At 37.4% G+C, this 26,475-nt stretch overlaps 1 protein-coding gene and 1 pseudogene across 2 annotated transcripts in view; one reads left to right on the top strand and one right to left on the bottom strand.

Annotated features, from left to right (window-relative positions):
• Window positions 1–26,475, top strand: part of TXNDC16 (thioredoxin domain containing 16) — a 111,211-nt gene that overhangs the window by 40,241 nt on the left and 44,495 nt on the right. For both annotated transcript variants that reach the window (XM_033404775.2, XM_012536539.3), the window contains 5 exons: window positions 542–692; window positions 16,919–17,085; window positions 17,645–17,705; window positions 22,024–22,147; window positions 26,261–26,404. In XM_033404775.2, coding sequence (XP_033260666.1) covers window positions 542–692; window positions 16,919–17,085; window positions 17,645–17,705; window positions 22,024–22,147; window positions 26,261–26,404 — 647 coding nt within the window. The remainder of the gene's footprint in view (window positions 1–541; window positions 693–16,918; window positions 17,086–17,644; window positions 17,706–22,023; window positions 22,148–26,260; window positions 26,405–26,475) is intronic.
• LOC101282257 (adiponectin receptor protein 1-like) lies at window positions 18,112–19,949 on the bottom strand (annotated as a pseudogene).

Genomic DNA, 26,475 nt, shown 5'->3' with positions numbered 1-26,475 from the left:
TTTGAGTTCTCATATTGAAGGGAATGCCAGAACTCAAATTATAAGCCATATTTGCTGAGTTTTGTAATATTTCAGATACAAACTCACTAACTCCCACAAAGTGTCACATGGTTTCTATCTTAAGGTATGTTTTGGCTGAAGTTTATTCAAAACAGATTTGGGTTTAAATTAAACCTAGAAAATTTGTGTTACAAAGCTTTATTTATTTAGCACAGCTATAGAAAAGCTACTATACTTTAAGATAATCTCATTGTCCTCAAGGTGACAGTCTTTTATCTAAAAAAAAAGATTGTGTAGACCCGTCTCTAATTTAGAAGCTACCATATGAAAGAATTCAGGAAAAAAAAATGTTTATACAACTCAGAAATTTCTTATATCCTCTTTTTTGCTTAGGTCCATTTTATTTTGTTATACTGTTTTAGGATTTTACCAAAACAGTAATTCAAAAGCATGGACAAAGAGATTTGTTATATCTTTCTGCATGGTAGAAGGATCACACGTTGAACTTCAAGTGGGTCTGTCCCTAATTTTTAATTTACAGCACTGAAGATATAGAATACGCACATCTCTATTTTTTTCATTGTAAACCAGTCTTGGACTTGACCCAGCAATGTAGGAGAACACTAATGGAACAGTCATTGACTACACTGAACATTCATCGTTTTATTAAAACAATGGAAGCACCTCTGCTGGTATGTGTCTTATTTAAGTATATTAGCTAATTCATATATAAGATTTATTGTTGTGATTCACAGATATGCATTTTACTTAGATGAGCTATATCTATTCCCCTTGGACATATTTATTTCATTTAGGCAGATTTAGGAGTAGTACCTTATTAAAGGTAGAATAGAAGATAGACTACGTATTCATAAAATGATATTTTAATGCCTTGAAGTGTTGTTGTTTTGAAAATGCCTTGAAGTGTTGTTGTTTTGAAATCCAATATAGCACTGTAATTGTAATGGCAGTTGTAATGAACTGTGGAAATATTCTGTGGTAGTTATAAAGAACTGTGACCATTCTAAGATCATGAAGATTAATTACATCATGGGTTAAGAAAAGACCTCTTTTGTGAATGTTTTGATCACTGTTTTAAAAGTTCCTAAATGTTGGAACTATAGCATTTCCAGTGCCCCACTTTCCTTACTGTCAGCCTGGAAGAATTTTAGAGAGACTCAGTAGGTGATCAGCAGACTTTTCTCTCTGAAAGTTCGAAGGGTTGTCCTGAGCATATGTAAAACCTTCAGTAGGCCTTCTCACTCACTATGTCCTTTTTAAATAAAAATTGTGCATATGTGCCATAAATAATCCAAACAGTGCAGCAAAGTATAAAGAATAAAAATTTTAAAAGCCACCAGTTCCCATCATTCAGAAATGAACTGTTAGATGCACACCAGTCATCTCTGCATCCATATAGATACATACAGATAGAGGGATGAATGGATTAATGGACATATATTACATGAGTTACTTTATAGTAAGAAACATTATATTTAATCTTATTTGAATTTAATAGAAGAAAAAGAAACTGATGTGAAACTAGAGGAATTATGGAACTTTTGAGAAATTGTTTCTTCATCAGAGGGCTTTTTAGGAAATATTGTCTTAAGTGTTGAAGTGATTATGAAAAACATTAAGAAATGAAAATCATTATTTAAAAAACTACATATTTGTATTTTAGCTAATATTGATTTACTCCTTGCTATGAAAGATGAGAGTACTGACTTCTTACATTTATTTCCATCTCAGTTCCTCTTATCCTCCAGATTTTAGTTTTGTGTTATTTTACATTGTAAAGGTTATAATATTTATATTGTGTTCTATAACCATAATTCCGACTTTAAAAAAAAGCCTTTCTTCCACATTTAAATAGATTCAGAGCTCACCAGTCCCAATTTTACTGGCTTCATTCCTGAGTTCTTTATTTTGGTCAGTTTTTATTTGGTTAGATTTTGGCTTCAAACAACTAAAAAAAAAAAGCAGTATATAAATCTTTTTTCCTTTCCTTTCCCTGGGTGATGAGAGGGGACATTTATCTTATTTCCATGGGGAGATAATCCTCTGAATTTGGTTTGATCTTCCATTTCACCACAAAGCCCAGGTCAGTTCCTTGTACAGTTCTTCACCATTTCTCTCCTCATTTCCTTTTCTTCCAATGTTAAGATATTAAGAATTCTCAGGATTTTATCTATTCACCAGTAGACATTATCTATAAACATTAATAAAAAATGGAAACTGGGATTCAGACTTCTGGTAAACTCTGGATGCATGATCACTGCAATTATATGCATTATTTTACTTCTAAGCATGGGAAAATAGATGCAGGTTGGAGTTTTTGTGTGTGTAGTTGTGTGTGTATATTTGTATCTGTTTTAAGTAGATACAAATGTGTTTAATTATTGTAGATATAAAAGCACAACTGCGTCTTATAATCATGATAGGGGCATGTCATTTTAAGTCTTGACAAGCTGAGAATAAATCTTAAGCATAGGAATTTTAAGTGATTTCAATCTTAAGTCAATTAAGTGAGATTCTGGCAGGCATGGAGTTACCCTAGATGCCTTCTTAAGATTCCCAGCAATGAAAACAGTTGGGAAAATGGTACAATTATTGTGCTGTTGGCTAATACCAAGGACATTTTGGAATGCTGATGATCTTCTCTATGATCAGTTTATTCTGATAGAAAATTTGTATCTGAATACTAGGAAGAATCTTCAAGTGCAAATACCTGATAAAATATTTTAAAATAGATAAATTATTATATAATCATTTTCCTGTAAATTTTTATTTATTTTTTGTTTGTGCATCTGAGCGAGCTCTGTCTCAGACAGATCCAAAACACTTGACTTAATTTAAGCCTATTCTTATATAGGTAATTAGAAGGATGCTATTATGGTTTATTCAGTTAGCTTCTATTATTTCTTGCAGGCACATGTGGCAGTGTACAATATTATATAGCAAGGTGTTGGCTCCTGACATTATTGTCTCATATCTTTTTTTTTCATTGTGGCAAAAAATGCAATTTACCCTCTTCACAATTTTTACAAATAAACAGTACAGTATTGTTCACTATATGCACGTTGTTGTACAACAGATCTCTATAACTTTTCCATCTTGAATGACTGAAACTCTGTATCCATTCAGAAACAACTCCCCTATTCTCTCCTCAGCCCTGGCAACCACCATTCCACTTTCTGCTTCTGTGAGTTTGGTTACTTTAGAGACCTCTTATAAATAGAATCATGCAGTATGTCTTTTTTTTTTTTTTTTTTTTTTTTGCGGTACGTGGGCCTCTCACTGTTGTGGCCTCTCCCGTTGCGGAGTACAGGCTCCGGACATGCAGGCCCAGCGGCCATGGCTCACGGGCCCAGCCGCTCCGCGGCATGTGGGATCTTCCCGGACCGGGGCACGAACCCATGTCCCCTGCATCGGCAGGCGGACCCTCAACGACTGCGCCACCAGGGAAGCCCACAGTATGTCTTTTTATAATTAGCTCATTTCACTTAGCATGATGTCCTCAAGGTTCATCCATGTTGTAGCATTTGTTAGGATTTCCTTCTTTTTTAAGACCAAATAATATTCCATTGTGTGTGTGTATGTGTGTGTGTGTGTGTGTGTGTGTGTACAGATGTATATGTATCAATATCACATTTTACTGATCCATTCATCCATTGATGGATGTTCTAAGTTGCTTATACATCTTGACTATTGTGACTAATGCTACAGTGAACATGGGTGTGCAAATATCTCTTTGAGATCCTGTTTTCTTTTGGATATATACCCAGAAATAGATTGCTGGATCATATGGTAGTTCTATTTTTGATTTTTTGAGGAATCTCTGTACTGTTTTCCATAGTAGCTACACCACGTTACGTTGCTGACAGCAGTGTGCAAGTACATCCTTGCTCATACTTGTTGTTTTTGTTATTGTTTTTTTAATATTAGCCATCCTGATGATTGAGAGGTGATATTTCATTGTTGTTTTGATTTGAGTTTCATTGATGATTAGTGATATGGAGCATCTTTTCATATGCTTTTTGGCCATTTATATATCTTCTTTGGAGAAATATCTGTGTAAGTCCTTTACCTGTTTTTTAATTGGTTATTTTTATTATTGTTGTTAAGTTGTAGGAGTTCTTTAAATATTCTGGATATTAACCCCTTGTCTGATACATGATTTGCAATATTTTCTCCCATTTCATAGGTTACTTTTCCACTCTGTTTATTGTTCCCTTGGCTGTGCAGACATTTTTAAGTTTGATGTAGTTCCATTTGTTTGGTTTTGCTTTTGTTGCCTGTGCTTGTGGTGTCATTTTCAGGAAATCATTTCCATTCCAATGTTATGAAGATTTCCCTCTATGTTTTCTTCCAGGAGTTTTATACTTTCATTTTCTATATTTAGATCTCTAATTCATTTTGAGTTAATTTTTTTTTTTGAGTTAATTTTTGTATGTGGTGTAAGATGAGGCTTCCTCTTAATTCTTTTGCATGTGGATATCTAGTTTTCCCAGCACCATCTGTTGAAGAGACTATCCTTTCCCCATTATATAGCCTTAGTGCCCTTGTCAAAGATCAGTTGACCATATATGCAAGGGTTTATTTCTGGGCTCTCTATTTTGTTCCATTAGTCTATATGTCTGTCTTTATGCCAGTACTACACTGTTTTGGTTACTGTAGCTTTGTAATATGTTTTGAAATCAGGAAGTGTGAGGCCCCAGCTTTGTTCTTCTTTCTCAAGATTGTTTTGGTTATTTAAGGTCCCTTGAGATTCCATATGTATTTTAGGATGGCTTTTCTATTTCTGCAAAAAATGCCATTGGGATTTTGAGAGGGATTGAATTGAATCTCTAGATGACTGGGTAGTATGGGTAGTATTTTAATAATGTTATATCCAATCCAAGAACATGAACATGAATGGGATGTCCTTCCATTTATTTTTGTCTTCTTTTCTTTCTTTCAGCAATGTTTTGTAGTTTTCAATGTATGTCTTTCACTTCCTTGGTTAAGCTTATTCCTAAGTATTTAATTCTTTTTGATGCTTTTATAAATGGGATTATTTTCTTAGTTTTCTTTTCATATTGTTCATTGTTAGTGTAAGAAACACAACTGATTTTTTTTTTTTTTTCCCCCGTGGGCCTCTCACTGCTGTGGCCCCTCCCGTTGCGGAGCACAGGCTCCGGACGCGCAGGCTCAGCGGCCATGGCTCACGGGCCCAGCTGCTCCGCGGCATGTGAGGTCTTCCCAGATCAGGGCACGAACCCATGTCCCCTGCACCGACAGGCGGACTCTCAACCACTGTGCCACCAGGGAAGCCCCACAACTGATTTTTGAGGGTTGATTTTGTATCCTGCAACTTTACTGAATTTATTCATTAGTTCTAATAGTATTTTTGTGGAATCTTTAGGTTTTTCTACATATAAGACCATGTCATCTGTGAACAGAGATAATTTTATTTCTACCTTTCCAATTCAAATGCTTATTTCTTTTTCTTGCCTAGTTGCTCTGGGTAGGACTTCCAGTACTATGTTGAATAGAAGTGGCAAGAGTGGACATCCTTGCCTTGTTCCTGATCTTAGAGGAAAAACATTCAGTTTTTCACCATTGAGTATGTTAGCTGTACGCTTTTCATATATCACATTTATTATGTTGAGGTTCTCTTCCTAGTTTTTTAATGTTTTTATCATGAAAGAGTGTTGAATTATGTCAAATGCTTTTTCTGCATCAATTGAGATGATTATGTGATTTTGACCATTGTTATGTTAATGAGGTGTGTTACATTTATTGATTTTCATATTTTTTATTACATGTGTACATAATTATTTTACTGTGGTAAAAATATAATATCAAAATAGGGCAAAGATGCTACATACACCCACATAGAAAATTAGCTATTGATGGAAAATGTTTACATTTGAATAGCAGTCAAAACTAAAATTTAGTTTTTTCCTCTATTTTCAATTTCTTTAAGAGGTTTCTTTTTTTTTTTAATTTTCTTTTATTTATTTTTTTATACAGCATGTTCTTATTAGTCGTCCATTTTATACACATCGGTGTAAACATGTCAATCCCAGTCTCTCAATTCATCACACCACTACCACCACCAACCCCGCCCCCTGCCGTTTTCCCCCGTTGGTGTCCATAAGTTTGTTCTCTATATCCGTGTCTCTATTTCTGCCTTGCAAACCAGTGCATCTGTACCATTTTTCTAGGTTCCACATATATGTGTTAACATACGATATTTGTTTTTCTCTTTCTGACTTACTTCACTCTGTACGACAGTCTGTAGGTCCATCCACGTCTCTACAAATGACCCAATTTCATTCCTTTTTATGGCTGAGTAATATTCCATTCTATATATGTACCACATCTTCTTTATCCATTTGTCTATCAATGGACATTTAGGTTGCTTTCATGACCTGGCTATTGTAAATAATGCTGCAATGAACATTGGGGTGCATGTGTCTTTTTGAATTATGGTTTTCTCTGGGTATATGCCCAGTAGTGGGATTGCTGGGTCATATGGTAATTCTATTTGTAGTTTTTAAAGGAATCTCCATACTGTTCTCCATTGATACATAGGCTGTATCAATTTACATTCCCACCAACAGTGCAAGAGGGTTCCCTTTTCACCACACCCCCTCCAGCATTTGTCGTTTGTAGATATTCTGATGATGCCCATTCTAACTGGTGTGAGGTGATACCTCATTGTAGTTTTGATTTGCATTTCTCTAATAATTAGTGACGTTGAGCAGCTTTTCATGTGCTTCTTGGCCATCTGTATGTCCTCTTTGGAGAAACATCTATTTAGGTCTTCTGCCCATTTTTGGATTGGGTTTTTTTTTTTTTTTTAATATTGAGCTGCATGAGCTGTTTATATATTTTGGAGATTAATCCTTTGTCCACTGATACGCTTGCAAATATTTTTTCCCATTTTGAGGGTTGTCTTTTTGTCCTGTTTGTAGTTTCCTTTGCTTTGCAAAAGCTTTTAAATTTCATTAGGTCCCATTTGTTTATTTTTGTTTTTATTTCCATTACTCTAGGAGGTGGATCAAAGAAGATCTTGCTGTGATTTATGTCAAAGAATGTTCCTCCTATGTTTTCCTCTAAAAGTTTTATAGTGTCTGGTCTTACATTTACATCTCTAATCTATTTTGAGTTTATTTTTGTGTATGGTGTTATGGAGTGTTCTAATTTCATTCTTTTTCATGTAGCTGTCCAGTTTTCCCAGCACCACTTATTGAAGAGACTGTCTTTTCTCCATTGTATATCCTTGCCTCCTTTGTCATAGATTAGTTGACCATAGGAGCATGGGTTTATCTTTGGGCTTTCTATCCTGTTCCATTGATCTATATTTCTGTTTTTGTGTCACTTCCATATTACGCTTAATACTGTAGCTTTGTAGTATCGTCTGAAGTCAGGGAGTCTGATTCCTCCAGCTCCGTTTTTTTCCCTCAAGACTGCTTTGGCTATTCGGGGTCTTTTGTGTCTCCATACAAATTTTAAGTTGTTTGTTCTAGTTCTGTAAAAAAAAAAAAGGCCATTGGTAATTTGATAGGGATTGCATTGAATCTGTAGATTGCTTTGGGTAGTATAGTCATTTTCACAATATTGATTCTTCCAATCCAAGAATATGGTATATCTCTCCATCTGTTGGTATCATCTTTAATTTCTTTCAACAGTGTGTTATAGTTTTCTACATACAGGTCTTTTGTCTCCCTAGATAGGTTTATTCCTAGGTATTTTATTCTTTTTGTTGCAATAGTAAATGGGAGTGTTTCCTTAATTTCTCTTTCAGATTTTTCATTAGTGTATAGGAATGCCAGAGATTTCTGTGCATTAATTTTGTATCCTGCAACTCCACCAAATTCATTGATTAACTCTAGTAGTTTTCTGGTGGCATCTTTAGGAATCTCTATGTATACGATTCTCTATGTATAGTATCATGTCATCTGCAAACACTGACAGTTTTACTTCTTCTTTTACAATTTATATTCCTTTTATTTCTTTTTCTTCTCTGATTGCTGTGGCTAGGACTTCCAAAACTATGTTGAATAATAGTGGCGAGAGTGGACATCCTTGTCTTGTTCCTGATCTTAGAGGAAATGCTTTCAGTTTTTCACCTTTGAGAATGATGTTTGCTGTGGGTTTGTCATATATGGCCTTCATTATGTTGAGGTAGTTTCCCTCTATGCCCACTTTCTGGAGAATTTTTATCATAAATGGGTGTTGAATTTTGTCAAAGGCTTTTTCTGCATCTATTGAGATGATCATATGGTTTTTATTCTTCAATTTGTTAATATGGTGTATCACATTGATTGGTTTGCATATTATTGAAGAATGCTTGCATCCCTGGGGGTAAATCCCACTTGATCATGGTGTATGATCCTTTTAATGTGTTGTTGGATTCTGTTTGCTAGTATTTCATTGAGGATTTTTGCATCTATATTCATCAGTGATATTGGTCTGTAATTTTCATTTTTGGTAGTATCTTTGGTTTTCATATCAGGGTGATGGTGGCCTCGTAGAATGAGTTTGGGAGTGTTCCTTCCTCTGCAGTTTTTTGGAAGAGTTTGAGAAAGATGGGTGTTAGCTCTTCTCTAAATGTTTGATAGAATTCACCTGTGAAACCATCTGGTCCTGGGCTTTTGTTTGTTGGAAGATTTTTAATCACAATTTCATTACTTGTGATTGGTCTGTTCATATTTTCTATTTCTTCCTTGTTCAATCTTGGAAGGTTATACCTTTCTAAGAATTTGTCCATTTCTTCCAGGTTGTCCATTTTGTTGGCATATAGTTGCTTATAGTAGTCTCTTAGGATGCTTTGTATTTCTGCAGTGTCTGTTGTAACTTCTCTTTTTTCATTTCCAATTTTATTGATTTGAGTCCTCTCCCTCTTTTTCTTGATGAGTCTGGCTAATGGTTTATCAATGTTGTTTATCTTCTCAAAGAACCAGCTTTTAGTTTTATTGATCTTTGCTATTGTTTTCTTTGTTTCTATTTCATTTATTTCTGCTCTAATCTTTACGATTTCCTTCCTTCTGCTAACTTTGGGTTTTGTTTCTTCTTCTTCCTCTAGCTCCTTTAGGTATAAGGATAGATTGTTTATGTGAGATTTTTCTTGTTTCTTGAGGTAGGCTTGTATAGCTATAAACTTCCCTCTTAGAACTGCTTTTGCTGCATCCCATAGGTTTTGGATTGTCGTGTTTTCATTATCATTTGTCTGTAGGTATTTTTTGATTTCCTCTTTGATTTCTTCAGTGATCTGTTGGATATTTAGTAACGTATTGTTTAGCCTCGATGTGTTTGTGTCTTTTACGTTTTCTTCCCTGTAATTGATTTCTAATCTCATAGTGTTGTGGTCAGAAAAGATGCTTGATATGATTTCAATTTTCTTAAATTTACTGAGGCTTGATTTGTGACCCAAGATGTGATCTGTCCTCGTGAATGTTCCATGCACACTCGAGAATAAAGTGTAATCTGCTGTTTTTGGATGGAATTTCCTATATATATCAATTAAATCTATCTGGTCTATTGTGTCATTTAAAGCTTGTGTTTCCTTATTAATTTTCTGTTTGGATGATCTGTCCATTGGTGTAAGTCAGGTGTTAAAGTCCCCCACTATTATTGTGTTACTGTCGATTTCCTCTTTTATAGCTGTTAGCAGTTGCCTTATGCATTGAGGTGCTCCTATATTGGGTGCATATATATTTACAATTGTGATATCTTCTTCTTGGATTGATCCCTTGATCATTATATAGTGTTCTTCTTTGTCTCTTGTAACATTCTTTATTTTAAAGTCTATTTTATCTGATATGAGTATTGCTACTCCAGCTTTCTTTTGATTTCCATTTGCATGGAATATCTTTTTCCATCACCTCACTTTCAGTCTGAATTTGTCCCTAGGTCTGACGTGGGTCTGTTGTAGACAGCATAAATATGGGTCTTGTTTTTGTGTCCATTCAGCAATCCTGTGTCTTTTGGTTGGAGCATTTAATCCCTTCACGTTTAAAGTAATTATTGATATGTATGTTCCTATGACCATTTCCTTAATTGTTTTGGGTTTGTTTTTGTAGGTCCTTTTCTTCTCTTGTGTTTCCCACTTAGAGGAGTTCCTTTAGCATTTGTTGTAGAGCTGGTTTGGTGGTGCTGAATTCTCTTAGCTTTTGCTTGTCTGTAAAGCTTTTGATTTATCCATCGAATCCGAATGAGATCCTTGCCAGGTAGAGTAATCTTGGCTCTAGGTTCTTCCCTTTCATCACTTTAAGTATATCGTTCCACTCCCTTCTGGCTTGTAGAGTTTCTGCTGAGAAATCAGTTGTTAACCTAATGGGAGTTCCCTTGTATGGTATTTGTCATTTTTCCCTTGTTGCTTTCTATAATTTTTCTTTGTCTTTAATTTTTGCCAATTTGATTCCTATGTGTTGCGTCGTGTTTCTCCTTGGGTTTATCCGGTATGGGACTCTCTGCACTTCCTGGACTTGGGTGGTTATTTCCTTTCCCATGTTAGGGAAGTTTTTGAATATAATCCCTTCAAATATTTTCTCGGGTCCTTTCTCTCTCTCTTCCCCTTCTGGGACCTCTGTAATGTGAATGTTGTTGCATTTAATGTTTTCCCAGAAGTCTCTTAGGCTGTCTTCATTTCTTTTCATTCTTTTTTTTTATTCTGTTCGGCAGCAGTGAATTCCACCATTCTGTCTTCCAGGTCACTTATCCTTTCTTCTGCCTCATTTATTCTGCTATTGATTGCTTCTAGTGTATTTTTCATTTCAGTTATTGTGTTGTTCATCTCTGTTTGTTTGTTCTTTAATTCTTCTAGGTCTTTTTTAAACATTTCTTGCATCTTCTCGATCTTTGCCTCCATTCTTTTTCCGAGGTCCTGGATCATCTTCACTATCATTCTGAATTCTTTTTCTGGAAGGTTGACTATATCCACTTCATTTAGTTGTTTTCCTGGGGTTTTTATCTTGTTCCTTCATCTGGTACATAGCCCTCTGCCTTTTCATCTTGTCTATCTTTCTGTGAATGTGGTTTTTGTTCCACAGGCTGCAGGATTGTAGTTCTTCTTGCTTCTGCTGTCTGCCCTCTGGTGGATGAGGCTATCTAAGAGGCTTGTGCAAGTTTCCTGATGGGAGGGACTGGTGGTGGGTAGAGCTGGCTGTTGCTTTGGTGGGCAGAGCTTAGTAAAACTTAATCCACTTGTCTGCTGATGGGTGGGGCTGGGTTCCCTCCTTGTTGGTTGTTTGGCCTGAGGCGACCCAACTCTGGAGCCTCCCCGGGCTCTTTGCGGGGGCTAATGGCGGACTCTGGGAGTTCTCACGCCAAGGAGTAATTCCCAGAACTTCTAATGCCAGTGTCCTTGTCCTCACGGTGAGACACAGCCACCGTCACCTCTGCAAGAGACCCTCCAACACTAGCAGGTAGATCTTATTCAGTCTCCTATGGGGTCACTGTTCCTTTCCCTGGGTCCTGATGCACACACTAGTTTGTGTGTGCCCACCAAGAGTAGAGTCTCTGTTTCCCCCAGTCCTGTCAAAGTCCTGCAATCAAATCCCATTAGCCTTCAAAGTCTGATTCTCTAGGAATTCCTCCTTCCATTGCTGGACCCCCAGATTGGGAAGCCTGACGTGGGGCTCAGAACCTTCACTCCAGTGGGTGGCCTTCTGTGGTATAAGTGTTCTCCAGTTTGTGAGTCACCCACGCAGCAGTTATGGGATTTGATCTTACTGTGTTTGCACCCCTCCAGCCGTCTCATTGTGGCTTCTTCTTTGTCTTTGGGTGTGGGGTATCTTTTTTGGTGAGTTCCAGTGTCTTCCTGTCGATGATTGTTCAGCAGTTAGTTGTGATTCTGGTGTTCTTGCAAGAGGGAGTGAGAGCACGTCCTTCTACTCCGCCATCTTGAACCAATCCTGATTTTCATATGTTGAACCATCCCTGCATCCCAGGAATCAGTCCCTCTTGGTCATGGTGTTTAATCCCTTTAAAGTTTTGTTGAATTCATTTTATTAGTATTTTATTGAGGATATTTGCATGAGTTTTCATCAGGGATATTGGTCTGTAGTTTTCTTTTCTTATAGTATCTTTGTCTGGTTTTGGTATGAGAAAAATGTTGGCCTCATACAATAAGTTTGGAAGTGTTCCCTCCTCTTTATTTTTTTGGAAGAGTTTGAGAAGGATTGGCATTAATTCTTTTGAAATGTGTGATAGAATTCTACAGTGAAGTCATCTCTGCCTGCACTTTACTATGTTAGGAGGTTTTTCATTGCTGATTCAGTCTCTCCTTACTAGTTATATGTTCAGAATTTCTATTTCTTCTTTATTCAGTCTTTTTTTTGGCCATGCTGTGTGGCGTATGGGATCTTAGTTCCCCAACCAGGGGTCAAACCTGTGCCCCCTGCAGTGGGAGCATGGAGTCTTAACCACTGCACCACCAGGGAAGTCCTTGATTTAGTCTTGGTAGGTGTATATGTCTAGGAGTTTATCAGTTTCTTCTAGTTTATCTAATTTGTTGGTGTATAATCGTTCATAGCAGTCTCTTATAGTCCTTCATTTTCTTATATTGTTTTTTGAAAATTTCTAAGTTGTAATCTCACCCCTGGTGCAAGAGTGCTTCTGTCACTTTTGTATATTTTATACTAATTTATAATTTTAAAAATATATTTTTATAGATATGTAAAATTATTAGTAACTTTTATGGTACTATTAGCAATCTTCTTGGTACTACTCTATTACTTTTTCTATCTATCAAGGACATTTGTAATTTTGTCTTTTGTCTAATGGAATGGATTATAACTTTATAATTAAGGAACCATGGGGTTTTAGAAGAAGTATACCAGCTTGTATGGAAAGGGACAGAAACAGCACAAAATGAAAAGAAGTCTTTAGACTCCCCATATTCTATGGACAGGAAATGACTGAGAAATCTGCTCAGCTGCAAACACAGGCTCCCTTTTTTTGTAAGCAAGAAAGGATGAGTTGGAGGGCAGGTCAAGAGCCCAAATATGTAACCCAGAGCCTCAGAGAACAAACCCTTAGGGAGTAGGACTGAGCCCTAATCAAGGAACTGGCCCATATGCCTGAATGGGCTTCAGAATCCCTACACACTAATGACCATTTTATGCTTCTGCTTTCTCCCCTTTCAAACAGTAATGTGTATAGTGGTTATCTTTTGCCTGTTCCATCATTGTCTATTGAGAATGGGGAAAAATCATTCATTCATTTCTTCAAATTGAGAGGAACAGTTCTCAAGGAGCTATATCCAAGAGACCACACTAGACCTGAATGTAGATGATGAGATCTTCGAGTTTGCATTGGTCTCAAAGTCTGATGGGATGAGGCTTGGAAATCTTGGAGAGAAGTGTTATTTGCCTGGGATAGGGGTGGAAACTGTAGCCAGAGAGTAGACCATTGACTACAACAATTCATATCTGTCCCACTTGCAAAATATACTCACTTCTGTCTCCAAGCCCCCCAAAGCCTCATCCTATCAGACTTTGATTAAATTTTCCAAAGATGGCAATAACAACTCTCCCATCTCATAAACTCTCCTTATCATGTGACATTATCAATGTGCCTGTCCAGCGGTAGGGTCTGTGTCTTCTCTCCTTGAACATGATTGCGCCTTTGTGACTGCCTTGACCAGTAGAATAAGGCTGAAATGATGATATGTGGCTTCTGAGGCTATGTGTCATAGAATGCCATGTGCTTCTGCCTTGCTCTCTTTGATTGCTCATTCTTAAAACCCAGCTACTTTTCCGTGAAATTAAGCCTGAGGAGAAGTCATGTGAAGAGGTCATGTGAGGTCCGCAGCCCACAGTTCTGGCTGAGCTCATAACAGTCAGCAACAGCTTGCTAGCCAGTGAATGAACCATCTTTAAATTGGAACCTTCACCCTCCAGTCGAAATGCCCCACTAATGCAATGTGGACCAGAGATGAGCTTGCAGACATATGGACAAAATAAATGATTCTTGTTACTTTAAGCCATCAGGTGTTGGTGCGCTTTGCTACATACACAGTGATAGATGCTTGGAACACACCCTCATCGGTTTCTATGGCATTAACTACACTGATTCTCAGATTTGAATTTTCAGGTCCGATGTTTCTTCAGAGTTCCTGTCCCATATATTTAACTACTAACTAGATGTCTTTCTCCTAAGCTCTACATGTCCGGCATTAACGTGTTATCCTTTACCATCTGTTCTCGCTCCATTATCTTGGTTAATTTATTGTCCAGTCATTCATGGCAGAAACCTGGAAAACCATTCTCAGCTCCTACATCTCTCTGCATCTAATTTTAGATCTTAAATATCTTTTGAATTCTTCATCCTAACAGCCAGCGCTTTAATCCAGGTTCTCCCTCTCTCTCGTGTACTATTTTAGCAATAACAACTGATCTGGTCTATATTGTATTCCTGTACTTCACTCTCTATAAGTTTATGCTCTCTGTTGCTTGCAGAGTGATATGTTTTATTTTATTTATTTATTTATTTATAAAACATCTTTATTGAGCTATAGTTCACATATCATTTAATTCACCCATTTAAATTGTAGGATTCATTGGTTTTTAGTATATGTTTTTTTGTTTCTGTTCTTTGGGTTTTTTGGCCACATGGCATGTGGGATCTTAGTTCCCCAGAGTCTTAACCACTGGACCACCAGGGAAGTCCCTTTTTTCTTTTTTTTTTAAACATAGTGATATATTTTAAATACACATATATGATCTTGTTACAATAATTTTTGCAGTTCCTAACTGGCTTCCAATTATTTACAGAATAAAGCCCTACCTTCTTAGGAGGATATATATAGTTTTTAATGATTTGGCCCCTTGCCAGATCTCCAGTCTTACCGTCTGTTCCCCCTTTTTACTTTTTTAATACTAAATTTCTTATAGTTCTCCAAATACACAAAGAAAAAACCAGGCTTTTCTACTCCTTCAGGCTGTTATACCCATTCAGGTTTTGGCATAATTGAGCTATGTGTTGTTGTAGCACTGAGGTTCCCACCTTCTCACTGGCTGTTGGCCAGTGTTGCTCTTACCTGCTACAGGCTGTTCTCAGATCCTGACCATGTGGCCCCCTCAAAAAATTGCAGTTTTCTCCCTCAAAGCCAGCAGACAAATCTCACTCCTTTGTGCTATGACAGTCTTACATGGTGTGACCTAATCCAGGGAATGACTCTGCTATAAGTATCACCCACACTCAAGGAATTAGGATTATACAAAATGTGTACACCAGGAATCTTGGGGACCATCTTAGAATTCTGCTTACCATAGGTAAATATAGATTTCTCTGTGAAAACTTTTATGATTAAAAAAACCCTCAATAATTAGAAATTTTACAGGAATGCATCTTCCCGTGTATCTGCTATTATCCACTCTGCTGGTTACTCAGTGGGCTCTTTCAATCTGGCAGCTCATGCTTCCTCAGTTGTGGGAAACTTTTGTGTGTATTTCAGTGATGATTTCTTCCCTTCTGTTTTCTCCCTTCTCTCTTTCTGGGACTCCTATTTGAATGTTGGACCCCTTGAACTAGTCCCTCAATTCTATCTTTTCTATTATCTATCTGTCTTTTGCTATACTTTCTGGCAGATTTATTCAACTGTATTTTTCATTTCTTTATGGATAGTCTGTCTTCCCATCCTTTTGAGCTTATCAGTGGCGGTTTTCTGAACCTTCTTCTGAATAGTCTGTTTCCTCCACGTTACTTGTTTTTCTGTTTGTTCTGGTCTCTGTCTTTCATGTTAGAGGATTTCCTTAGATGCTTGTTACTCCTTGTTCATGATTTAGAATCTGAAACTAAAAAAGCTGATTGGAAATTCTGAGGCTGTGGATCGTACTTGTTAGCTCTGAGCTCCATAGGGTGATTGGATCTGGGCTGCTTTCTGGTGAACCTCAGTGTCGGTAGCTTTAGACTTTTTCTTGTGGTTACTCAAGGTCCCCAGAAAAGGAACTTCCAGTTTTCTGCTGGTGTACAGAAGTCTGGCTGCTAGCATACTGGAAACTGAGTGGGAAAGGGCTAAAAGGAGTCTCAGCATTTGGGTACTCAATCCCCCTGCTTTGGGTATGGTATTCCCACTCTCAGCTCTTCCTGCAGTCCAGCCAGATTTCTTCTGGTGTGAGGGAGGGACCTAAGTTCATGGAGTTGGGGAGGGGTATCTAGGGATCTAATGCTTCCTCAAAAGTTTTACCTGTTCCTCCTTATTTTGGAGCCTTCCTGCCATTCCCCTTCCAATATTTCTCTCCCAGTTCCAGAGACGCCAGGCAGTGACAGTTCCTGAGCAATTTTAGGATTCTGCAGTTAAAGTGAAATTGTCTCTTAGCTTTTCCTCTCTCATGGCTTTAGGGTTTTGTTCTCCAGCTTCCAAAATTTTGCTGCCTTTTCTCTTTTCCTTTCTTCACATATGTATGTTTATCTCTTTTGAAAAATCCTACTGCTGTAGTTGTGCTGGGATTTCTGGAGGGGGTGAAATTAGATGTGTATATTCAAGCTGATGTCAACTCAGATGTTCCTCATTGTTCTGTAATATGTCATTATATGTTAAATTCTTATGTGTAAGTATTTGTTCCTTAGTTATCTGTTCTGTTTTGTTTCAAATATCTATCTCTTTATTTATCAGTACCACAGTTTTTTTATTGGTTTTCTTGTTTGTTTCTTTATAATATCCTTATCCTTTATGGTTGTAAATTTCTGTTTAACTCCTTGTAAAATTTGTTAGTTTCATAATGCTTAAACTATACAGGTACACTGGGAGCATTAAACTTAGAAAATCATGAGACCATTTCTGTTAATGTTAATGGATTTATTTCACAGACTTGTTTTTTCACTCGTCTTTATTGATAAGAATTAGCAGGGTTTAAATCCAAATGTTGGAACATTATTATCACATAGTAAAGACGTTTTGTTCTTTTTCTAAATGAAGACTGAAGTTGCTGAAGATCCTCAACAAGTTTCAACTGTTCATCTTCAACTAGGATTACCACTGGTTTTTATTGTTAGTCAACAAGCTACATATGAAGCTGATAGAACAACTGCAGAATGGGTTGCTTGGCGTCTTCTGGGAAAAGCAGGAGTTCTGCTCCTGTTAAGGTATTTTACTCAGTGGGCTCTTTCAATCTGGCAGCTCATGCTTCCTCAGTTGTGGGAAACTTTTGTGTGTATTTCAGTGATGATTTCTTCCCTTCTGTTTTCTCCCTTCTCTCTTTCTGGGACTCCTATTTGAATGTTGGACCCCTTGAACTAGTCCCTCAATTCTATCTTTTCTATTATCTATAAAGTAGTCACTATACTGTATTTAGCAGAACACTAATATTTTTCTTATATGGCAGTCTGTTCACTTATAAATAAAATCAGATCTCTAACGGACTCTAATATAGTTAAAACCAGTTGCTGAGCTAAAGTCTTTAATTATCAGCTTGATTAATATTTAGACCTTTAAACTTTGCTAAATGAAGCTGTAGATTAAGACAGAGGGTAGAAAATCTGATCTGTGTTTATGTGTAAAATTTCTCAGACTCACTAAATTGTAATCTTTCTTCATAAACATTTTTTAGTATAAGAACTTACAGCTCTATTTTAGATTGACATCCTGGATGACTATTATTCTTGAGATTAACAACATAAAACATTTATTTCCATTTTGAAAAAGGGACTCTTTGGAAGTGGACTTTCCTCAGAATGCTAATGTGGTCTTCAAAAGAGCAGAAGAGGTTAGTCATTTTATATATTGGTCTACAGTGTCTGCTTATTTAATACATGCGGTCCTAAAGTAACATACACTTATTATAGGAAAATTCTGTGAATTGCCACTATTCAAAGATAATTGCTGTTAACATTTTGGTGTGTTTTTTTCATCTGTTACTCTGTCTCTCCGTGTGTGTGTGTGTTTATTTAAATATATATGTATTCTTTATTAATTTTTTTTGAATGCCAAGTGTCTCCTGTACTCTTTTATTATCATCATAGTCTTTGCATCAAGATACATAGCAATGATAGCAGGTTTCTTTTTAAAGCTTAGTATTAAATATTAAATATCTTTCCCCACTTTAATTTTACATTACTCTGCCAAGAAAAAAATTAAAACTCAAGTTATCTGAAGCCTGGACACACTTCCATGATTAGCCGGGCTGTGTAAAAGTTGGTGGCTTTGTTCTTCCTGCTGTGTGAGCAGGTCCAGGCCCTCAAAAGATGGATGAGGTTATCATTGTTTTTCAAAAGTGTGCTACAAAAACGGATGGCCTGTTATAAGCCAGGTTACAAAGTCAAAACGTGGGTGAGGGAGGGACAGTTTCTTCTGGAAACAGAATTTCTGAAGAGTCCCAGTCCATCATTTTTCCCCAGAATGGCTGGAGGGGGCATAAAATCTCAACATGAGTTTCAAAGCCCCATCTCTGTGAGGGGACAGTAGTTGCCTTACTGAGGAGGGCGCGGCTCAGTGGTGAGGCGGCCACGTCTGCCCATCCCCACTGCTCTCAGCGAGGGAAAGGAGAGTTTATTGCCCAGGAGTGTGAAGTGGGCTGAAGATCGGTTGGTACTGAATTCTCTAAGAGGTTTCTTCTAGAAACAGACAACTCAGACCCTTGCTCTCACTTTAGCAAAGAAGTTATTTTAAAAGCACTTGGAAAGTTCCTCCTGCGCCCTTGCAGGGCGGCTCAGAGGAGGGAGTCGTCAGTACAGCCCCCTTCCAGGCCATATCGGAACTCGTGAAAGTTGGAGACCCCGTAGAAGTGGACGAAGGCAGCTGCTACCACCAGGACGTGGAAGATCTGATGAGACTAGAACCACATGTCGGATTTTCCAGGGAAGAAGTGCTCGGGAATCCGTGTGGCATAAAGGCCAGCTCTGGTGATGTACATCACAGCCATGAGGAAGAACCAGCCCATCTGGCCCACCGTGGTGGCCTTGACGAAGCCCTCCACGATTGTAAAGTGCATGGTGGGCACGATGCCGCTCAAGCCAAGCCCCAGGAACACCCCTGCTCTTGTCTGCTGGTGCTTAGGAGTGGCAAACCGGTGCCACTGCAGCACAATGATGGCAGAGGTGCCCACGCTGAAGAGGTAGCTGAGCCGTGGCTGTGGGGAGCAGTAGAAGGAGTAACAGAGCCAGGGGTCAAAGCTCCCCCGTAATCAGCAGGGCAATCCCTGAATAATCCAGTTGGGAAAAGGTCTGAGAGACCTTCTCTGAGTGATAATAGACAGCGTGAAAGAGCCAGGAGAAGCTGAGGCAGAGCACCGCGCCCAGGAAGAACATCCCGAGCACCACCTTCTCCTGAAGAGGGGTCATGAAGTACGTGTTTGGTCTCAGCATGGTCAGGATTCCCAGAAAGTGAAACGTCACAAAACCAAGCAGGTGGGTCCAGAAGTTGCCCGTCTCCGTGTGGATGCGGAAGATGCTCTTGAAGCAGGCCCGGAAGGAGGGCATGGGCGGCCTGTGGCCGTGCAGCAGGTAGTCGTTGTCCTTCAGCCAGTCGGGGAGCACGTCGTGCGGGATGACCCTCCAGCGCCCCTCCCAGACCTTATGCACAAACTCCTCCATCTTCTCCATGGCATGGTGGGCTTGCAGGGGAAGTGTCAGCACCCACCCCTCCTCCTCCTCTTCCTGAGGCACTGGGCATGCCTGCTCTTCTCCAGCTTTGCTTGGGCTGGCGATGCCCTGCTTGCCTAGCTCCTCTAGCAGGGGGCCCAGCTCAGCCAGCTCTGCTGTGTCAGCCTCCCTGTTCCCGGCAGGAGCCCCACTGCCCTGGGCCACCACAGGTCCTTTGTGAGAAGACATCTGGCTGGTACCTCAATGCCCTGTGGCTTCAGCTTGGGGAAAGGGTGGGGTCTCTAGGGCCCAGGGAGCAAAGAGTTCCCTGTGATGGAAGACAGGCGGGCGGCGGGCTCTGCTCAGGGCCGCGGACCCTGCGCTACATCCCGCGGCACTGGAGGCGGCCTGTGGCCAAGCGGTGCGAATCTTCTGCCTATATATATATTGTAAAGAAATTTAGGATCATGCTATATATCCTGCTTTTCATGTACAGTTATATTTCATTACGTGCTATTGTGCTGTGATGCCTGCCTTTGTACACTGTTTTGGACATCACTGATTCTTTCCTTTTGCTAAATTTCTGGAAGTAAGTTTTATTAAAGGAAATGGGAATTTTTAAGACTTTTAAAATGCATTGTCAAATTTCCCTCCAGAAGGGTTATACTTTTACCAGCAGGGTTTGGAATTTCTTGTTTCTCATACATCTTTGCCAGTACTGAACAGTAATCTTAAAAAAAAAAATCATTTCTATACACACAAAAAGTTTCAGTATTAATTTGCATGTCTTTGATAACTTTGACTAGTTAGGTCATTTGTATTTCCTCTGTAAATTACTGTTAATGTCCCTTTTTCCTTAAATTGTTCTTAATTAAGAACTCTTTAATTCTGAACATCTTGTAAATATTATATACATATGCCAAAAAATTATTGATATGTTTATGAACTGCCAGACAGTTTAAACTTAAATTCCCTTGCATAAGTCTATGATAGGAACACTGGGCTAAAGAGTCAGAAGACTTGGATTCTGTTCCTGCTAGTTCTGGGTCCAGATAACTGAATTAACTTCTTCAAGCTCAGATTTTTCATTTGTGAAGTAGTCGTAAAACCTCCCCTTCTAACTTACAAGAAGTTTTATGAGACCCAATAGGAAAATACTTTGAGAACTGTAGTATTGTTCAAATGTGTACACTGTGGGGCTAGTATGCTTTGCTTTTTGACCAGGTAATGGAAAGAATACTTTCTGAAGCTATTTTTTTTTACTATTAGGTAAAGACCCCTAAGTAAGAAATTACTTAATTTGTTATCGGGAAATAGGTTTTGTAGAAGAATTAAAGTTCATGCTGTTGTCCTAGTGCATATAAAAGTTATATATATACTATACTGTAGTCTAGTAAGTGTGCCATAGCATTATGTCTAAAAAAACAATGTATATGCCTTAATTTAAAAATTCCTTATTGCTAAAAAAATGCTAACCATCATCTGAGCCTTCAGTGAGTTGTAATCTTTTTGCTTGTGGAGAGTCCCGCCTTGATGTTGACGTGGCTGCTGACGGACCAGGGCAGTGGCTGCGGCGGTTTCTTAAGATCAGACGACAGTGAAGTTTGCCCCGTTGATCGACTCTTCCTTTCATGAAAGATTTCTCTGTAGTATGCTACAGAGCAATGCTGTTGGTAGAATTTTACCCAGAGTAGAACATCTTTCACAATTGGAATCAATCCTCTCAGACCCTGCTGCTGCTTTATCAACTTAGTTTTTGTAATATTCTCAATCCTTTGTTGTCGTTTCAACAGTCTTCACAGCATCTTCACCAGCAGTGGATTCCATCTCAAGAAACCATTTTCTTTGCTCATCCATAAGAAGCAACTCCTCATCCCTTCAAGTTTTATCATGAGGTTGCAGCAGGGATAATTTACTAAAATAATCCAGTGGCCTAAAATTTCATGTTTTAAAAATGTTTTGGTTGAGGCTTAGTGAAAGAAATTTTAATGGAATAATTTCAATGGAATAGAATTTGGTATTCTTAAAATACCTAGGGGCAGATAGTATTTTTATGTTTATGGCTAAACAGGCAATTAAACTTTTTAGTGGAATTTTTTTAGATGAAGTATTATTTTGAATATTTCTGTAGAATACAAAATAATTTTGTCTGTTTGCAATAAAATTGTATATATTTTTATACCTCAGTTGTATTGAGGTAGGACTTACTGTTATATGTAAAATGCTTCAGATGTCAGTGTAATGTGATTGTGACAAGAAGCAAGCGAGACTTTCAGTTCTTTTTTGCCCTCTTTTTCAGTAGCACACACTATCTTTCTATAACGTATACTTTGGATGCTTTTAATAGTGATCGTGGAGTTAATTTACCTTTTTTAAAAAAAATATTAAAATTGAGGTTCAGAGGTTTAGTTTCATTTCATTTTAGTATCAAACAAGTAAAACATTTTTGTATTAAAATGCTTTGTTATATTTTAGTCATATCTTTTAAAATTAATGTATTTCTAGGGAGTGCCAGTGGAATTTTTGGTGTTAAATAATATTGATTTAATCGTATCCCGTGTGGAAAGTAGTATGCACATTGAGGAAATGCACGAAGATGAGGACAATGACATTGAAGGTCCAGATATGGGTAATATGTTTTTTTGATGATCATGCTCCCCTCCCATTTATGCCCAGCATCCTTAAGGTCAGTGAAATTTCAGTGAATTAACTGTCACATTCAAGAATGTGAAGAGGCCTGAAGAAATTAATTTTGAATTTCATTTTAGCAACTTGATGAGGTGTAAAGATATAAGGATGCTCTGTTTTGTTTAGTGCGATACCTTTCATTGTTACATGTCAGGCTTCTAGCTTTCCACAAGTGTGTCTTTATCCTCCACATCAGTTCTTTCAGCCCTACTGGTCTACTCCGTGTTTAAAAAGGACCCAGGAGCCACAGTATGATATTTTATTTTTATTATTCCTATTAGGATATGAAATTCTGATAAATATAGTTGTATTTGTAAGTTGTAAATGAATCCAATTGTTAGCAGTATAGGGAGTAAATTTTGATAACATTTTAATAATTCTTTTTAATATGTTATTTCTGTTTTTCTTTTTATTGCTTACATTTTTGAAGTATTCTATAGTTTTCAAGGCTATTTCCCACTCATTATTTACTTTGATAGCTGTCCTCTGAGTTAGCTGAGGTCACCTTCGTTTTGTAGAGGAAAAAATCTGTTTTAGCTCAGTTAAGTGATCTGCCCAATGTCACACAAATGGCATGTGGAGCATTCTGACTTGAAATCTTACTTATGATCATTATCATTCCTAGTACTTCTTTTATAACATCAGTCCTATTCTGAAATTGCTTATTTACTTTTCTCTCTATTGGTCTATAAAATTTCTAAGGCAGGGATTACGTCTTGTGCATTCTTGTATCCCATTTAGCAAATACTTGAATTTTTATATAGTACTATTATCATGAGTCCCATTTAGTAAATACTTTTTAAAAAATTTATTTATTTATTTATTTATTTTTGGCTGTGTTGGGTCTTTGTTGCTGTGCGTGGGCTTTCTCTAGTTGCAGCGAGCGGGAGCTACTCTTCGTTGCAGTGTGCGGGTTTCTCATTGTGGTGGCTTCTCTTGTTGTGGACCATGGGTTCTAGGTGTGCAGGCTCAGTAGTTGTGGCTCGCAGGCTCTAGAGCGCAGGCTCAGTAGTTGTGGCACACGGGCTCAGTTGCTCTGCGGCACGTGGGATCTTCCCGGACCAGGGCTCGAACCCGTGTCCCCTGCACTGGGAGGTGGATTCTTAAACACTGCGCCACCAGGGAAGTCCCGTAAATACTTTTTATATAGTCCTATTATCATGAGTCCCAAGATGGAAGTAATTTACATATTGTTTTCATGAGGTCCCTTTATTATTAGGATCAACATCTATATTATACATTTAATAAGGGCTCTGAGCTTTAACTGTTACTGGTGACCAGCTTCTTGGTTTGAGCACTGCTCTAGTTTTTTTCTGATATACAGAGGTTAGAATTGCTCGTGATTTAAGCCAGAGTTCTTCTCCATAGCATCGTCATTGTATAGGCAGATCTGTGTTCTGCTCTCTTGCTCCCTGCTTTATTCCTATCATGGTTCATATATTCTTCAGAGTCAGAGGAATTATCTGTCAATTTAATAAGATTCCTGTCCTCAGTGGTAGTTGCCTGTTTCAAAATTTCATTGTTGCCATGTCCCCTGTTTTACTTCCTGATTCTCTGGCTTTAGTTTGCCCTCTGGTGCTGCCCTCTCTTTTTTTCTAACTCTCCCCTATCTTCTCTCCTCAGCCCAGTTCTCATGTTTCTTAAACAGCTTTCTTTTTTTGCTTTGTAGTGGAATTTTTTGCTTTGTTTTGTTTTTTTGGGGTTTTTTTTTTCGGTCTTAACGTCCTATGTTTGTAATCCATACTGACCCATAATATAGTTTGATGTCGTGCCCATATACACAGTTTCCTTCTCATTTTCATTTCATTCCCATTTATATGAGACATGGATGAGGGTTTGGAAAGAGTTTGTTACCATGTAAGAGCAGAATATAAAGAAAAATGCCCTTCAAAGGAAATGGGCACAAGATGAATCAGAATTAAATGGACTGAAGTCTCCAAAAGGAGAGTATGAAAAAGAAAAACAAACGTGTGGCTAAAGAGAGTGAGTGTGTATATATATATATATACACACACACACTATATATATATATATATATATGAATTGGTGAAAGTTTGAGCTGAGGAATAAATAAATTTATAAATTATAAATTTATAAACTTATAAATGAGGGTGGCTTATTAAGAGAATGAGGAAGCAAGAAGGAGGTGTTTGGACAAGACAAGAGAAGAAAGGATGGATTGGGAAATAAGAATGGACTGGCAGGAAAATGAAAATACATGAATAATAAGAAAAAAAATACAGTAAATGAGAAAATTGGCCTTTATTAATTTTGGTATTGAGGGCATAACTTTTAGTGCCATAGAATGTGGTATTTAAAAGTACCTTAAAATTAATAGTCGAACTCTTATGTTTCACAGGTTTGAATATTGAGACACAGAGTTATATAATTGACTAGAGTTACACAGCTAAAAATTGCCAGTAGGGTACTGAAATCCAGACCTAGTATTTTATTTTATAGTATTAGCAATCATATGGAAAATAATAATTTAGTTTTCTGAATGCATTGCCTTTCTCACTTCCTCCCTTCCTTTCTTTTTAATATCTTGTTACAGAGAATTATAAACTTACCATAAAGTAGACAGCATAATAGAACAAATCTCCAGGTACCCATTACCTGGCCTCGCCCAGCCACCATCAGTTTATGGCTAATCCTATTCCAATCACTGCCCTCCCTTTATTATTTTGCAGCAAATTCCAAACATACAAATTCATCCATAAATATTTCCCTGTGTATTTCAGAAATGTAAGGATTCTCCTTTTAAAATTAACATAATTAATGCTATTACTACATCTACAAAGTTAACAATAATTCTTAATATCAGAGAGTCAGTGTTCAGATTTCAACTTCATCATGATTTTTCATGCCACTGTTACTTTGTACATGCTGTCCCTGTTACTCCATATGCCTCTACTGCCTGCCTAAGTTTTATTTTTCTTTTAATGTTCATCTTGTGTCAACTCTTCTAGGAAGCTTGTCTCTCTTATCAAGTTAGATGTCCCTCCAGTGTTATCATACAATCTATATAAATTCCAATAGGATATTTGTGAATTCATAATGTGTTTTTTAATTTTTTACCACATACTTTGATGGATGGATGAATGGGTGGGTGGATGGGTCTATCTGTCTATCTTAATGAAAAGTTTTTTTTTTTAAGATTTAATTGACATGTAACATGTTAGTTGAACACCATAGTGATTCAATATTTCTATATATTGTGGTTAATGAAAGTTTTTTACATATTCAGAATCTACCCTTAACTCAATACACTTAGAATAAAATTCAAAATTCTTGGCTTATATGGCCTCTTATAATCCAGCTACTGTCTAGCCCAGAGTTTTCTCATGTTATTTCTTCAGGCCATCTTGTTTTAGTCAAATTTGCCTTCCCTCAGTACCTAGAATATGCTTAGCTCTTATTTCTCAGAGCTTTGCATGTGTTTTCCCTTTGCCTAAAACATCCTTTTATTGATTCTCTATCTGGTGGACTTTGGATCTCCCAATCTAAATCTCCCTGTTAAAATCTCTCACTGTGTATTTTACCTTTCCTCTTAAACTTATCACATTTATAGTTATATATTTATTTAGTGATCAGTTTATTGACTGACTTTTCCATAGATAGAGGCTCTAAGTGGTCAGGGACTATGTCTGTTTTGTTTACCACTTTCCTTAGTGTCTGTCACAGTGCTTGGCATGTAGTAGAAGCTAAAGAAACACTGTCAAATATGTATGGTAGGACTTTTTTGGCTTATAAATTAATATGTTGATTAGAAATAAAAGAGCAATATTTATATTATTTCTTGACAAGTTTAACGCCTTTTGGAATTGACTAAAACTTGACAATTTCTGGGTCAGGAAGCATCTGAGAGTCATTTAAGATAGGAAGCCAGACAACTGGAAAGTTTTCTAAATATCATGCATTTTAAATATTAAGATTGTATGAATTCAGAAGTTTTTATAAAATACCAAATTTTCACATGCTTGCCTGGGAGAAGAGCTTAAATTTTTAAAATTATACATTTATATTTATATTAATTCCTCTTCAAACATTTTAGATATTCAAGATGATGAAGTGGCAGAAACTGTTTACAGAGACAGGAAGAGACAGTTACCTTTGGAACTCACAGTGGAACTAACAGAAGAGACATTTAATGCGACAGTAACAGCTTCTGACAGCATAGTGCTTTTCTATGCTGGTTGTGAGTATGAGCCTTTAGAGGTGACTACTATATTGCATATTAGGGCATTTAAAGTAGGCAGACTTTATTTT

This window comes from Orcinus orca, chromosome 2 (assembly GCF_937001465.1).
Source record: "Orcinus orca chromosome 2, mOrcOrc1.1, whole genome shotgun sequence".
Lineage (NCBI taxonomy): Eukaryota > Metazoa > Chordata > Mammalia > Artiodactyla > Delphinidae > Orcinus > Orcinus orca.
Note: the sequence above shows the minus strand (reverse complement) of the source record. Positions and strands in the feature narration are given on the sequence as shown.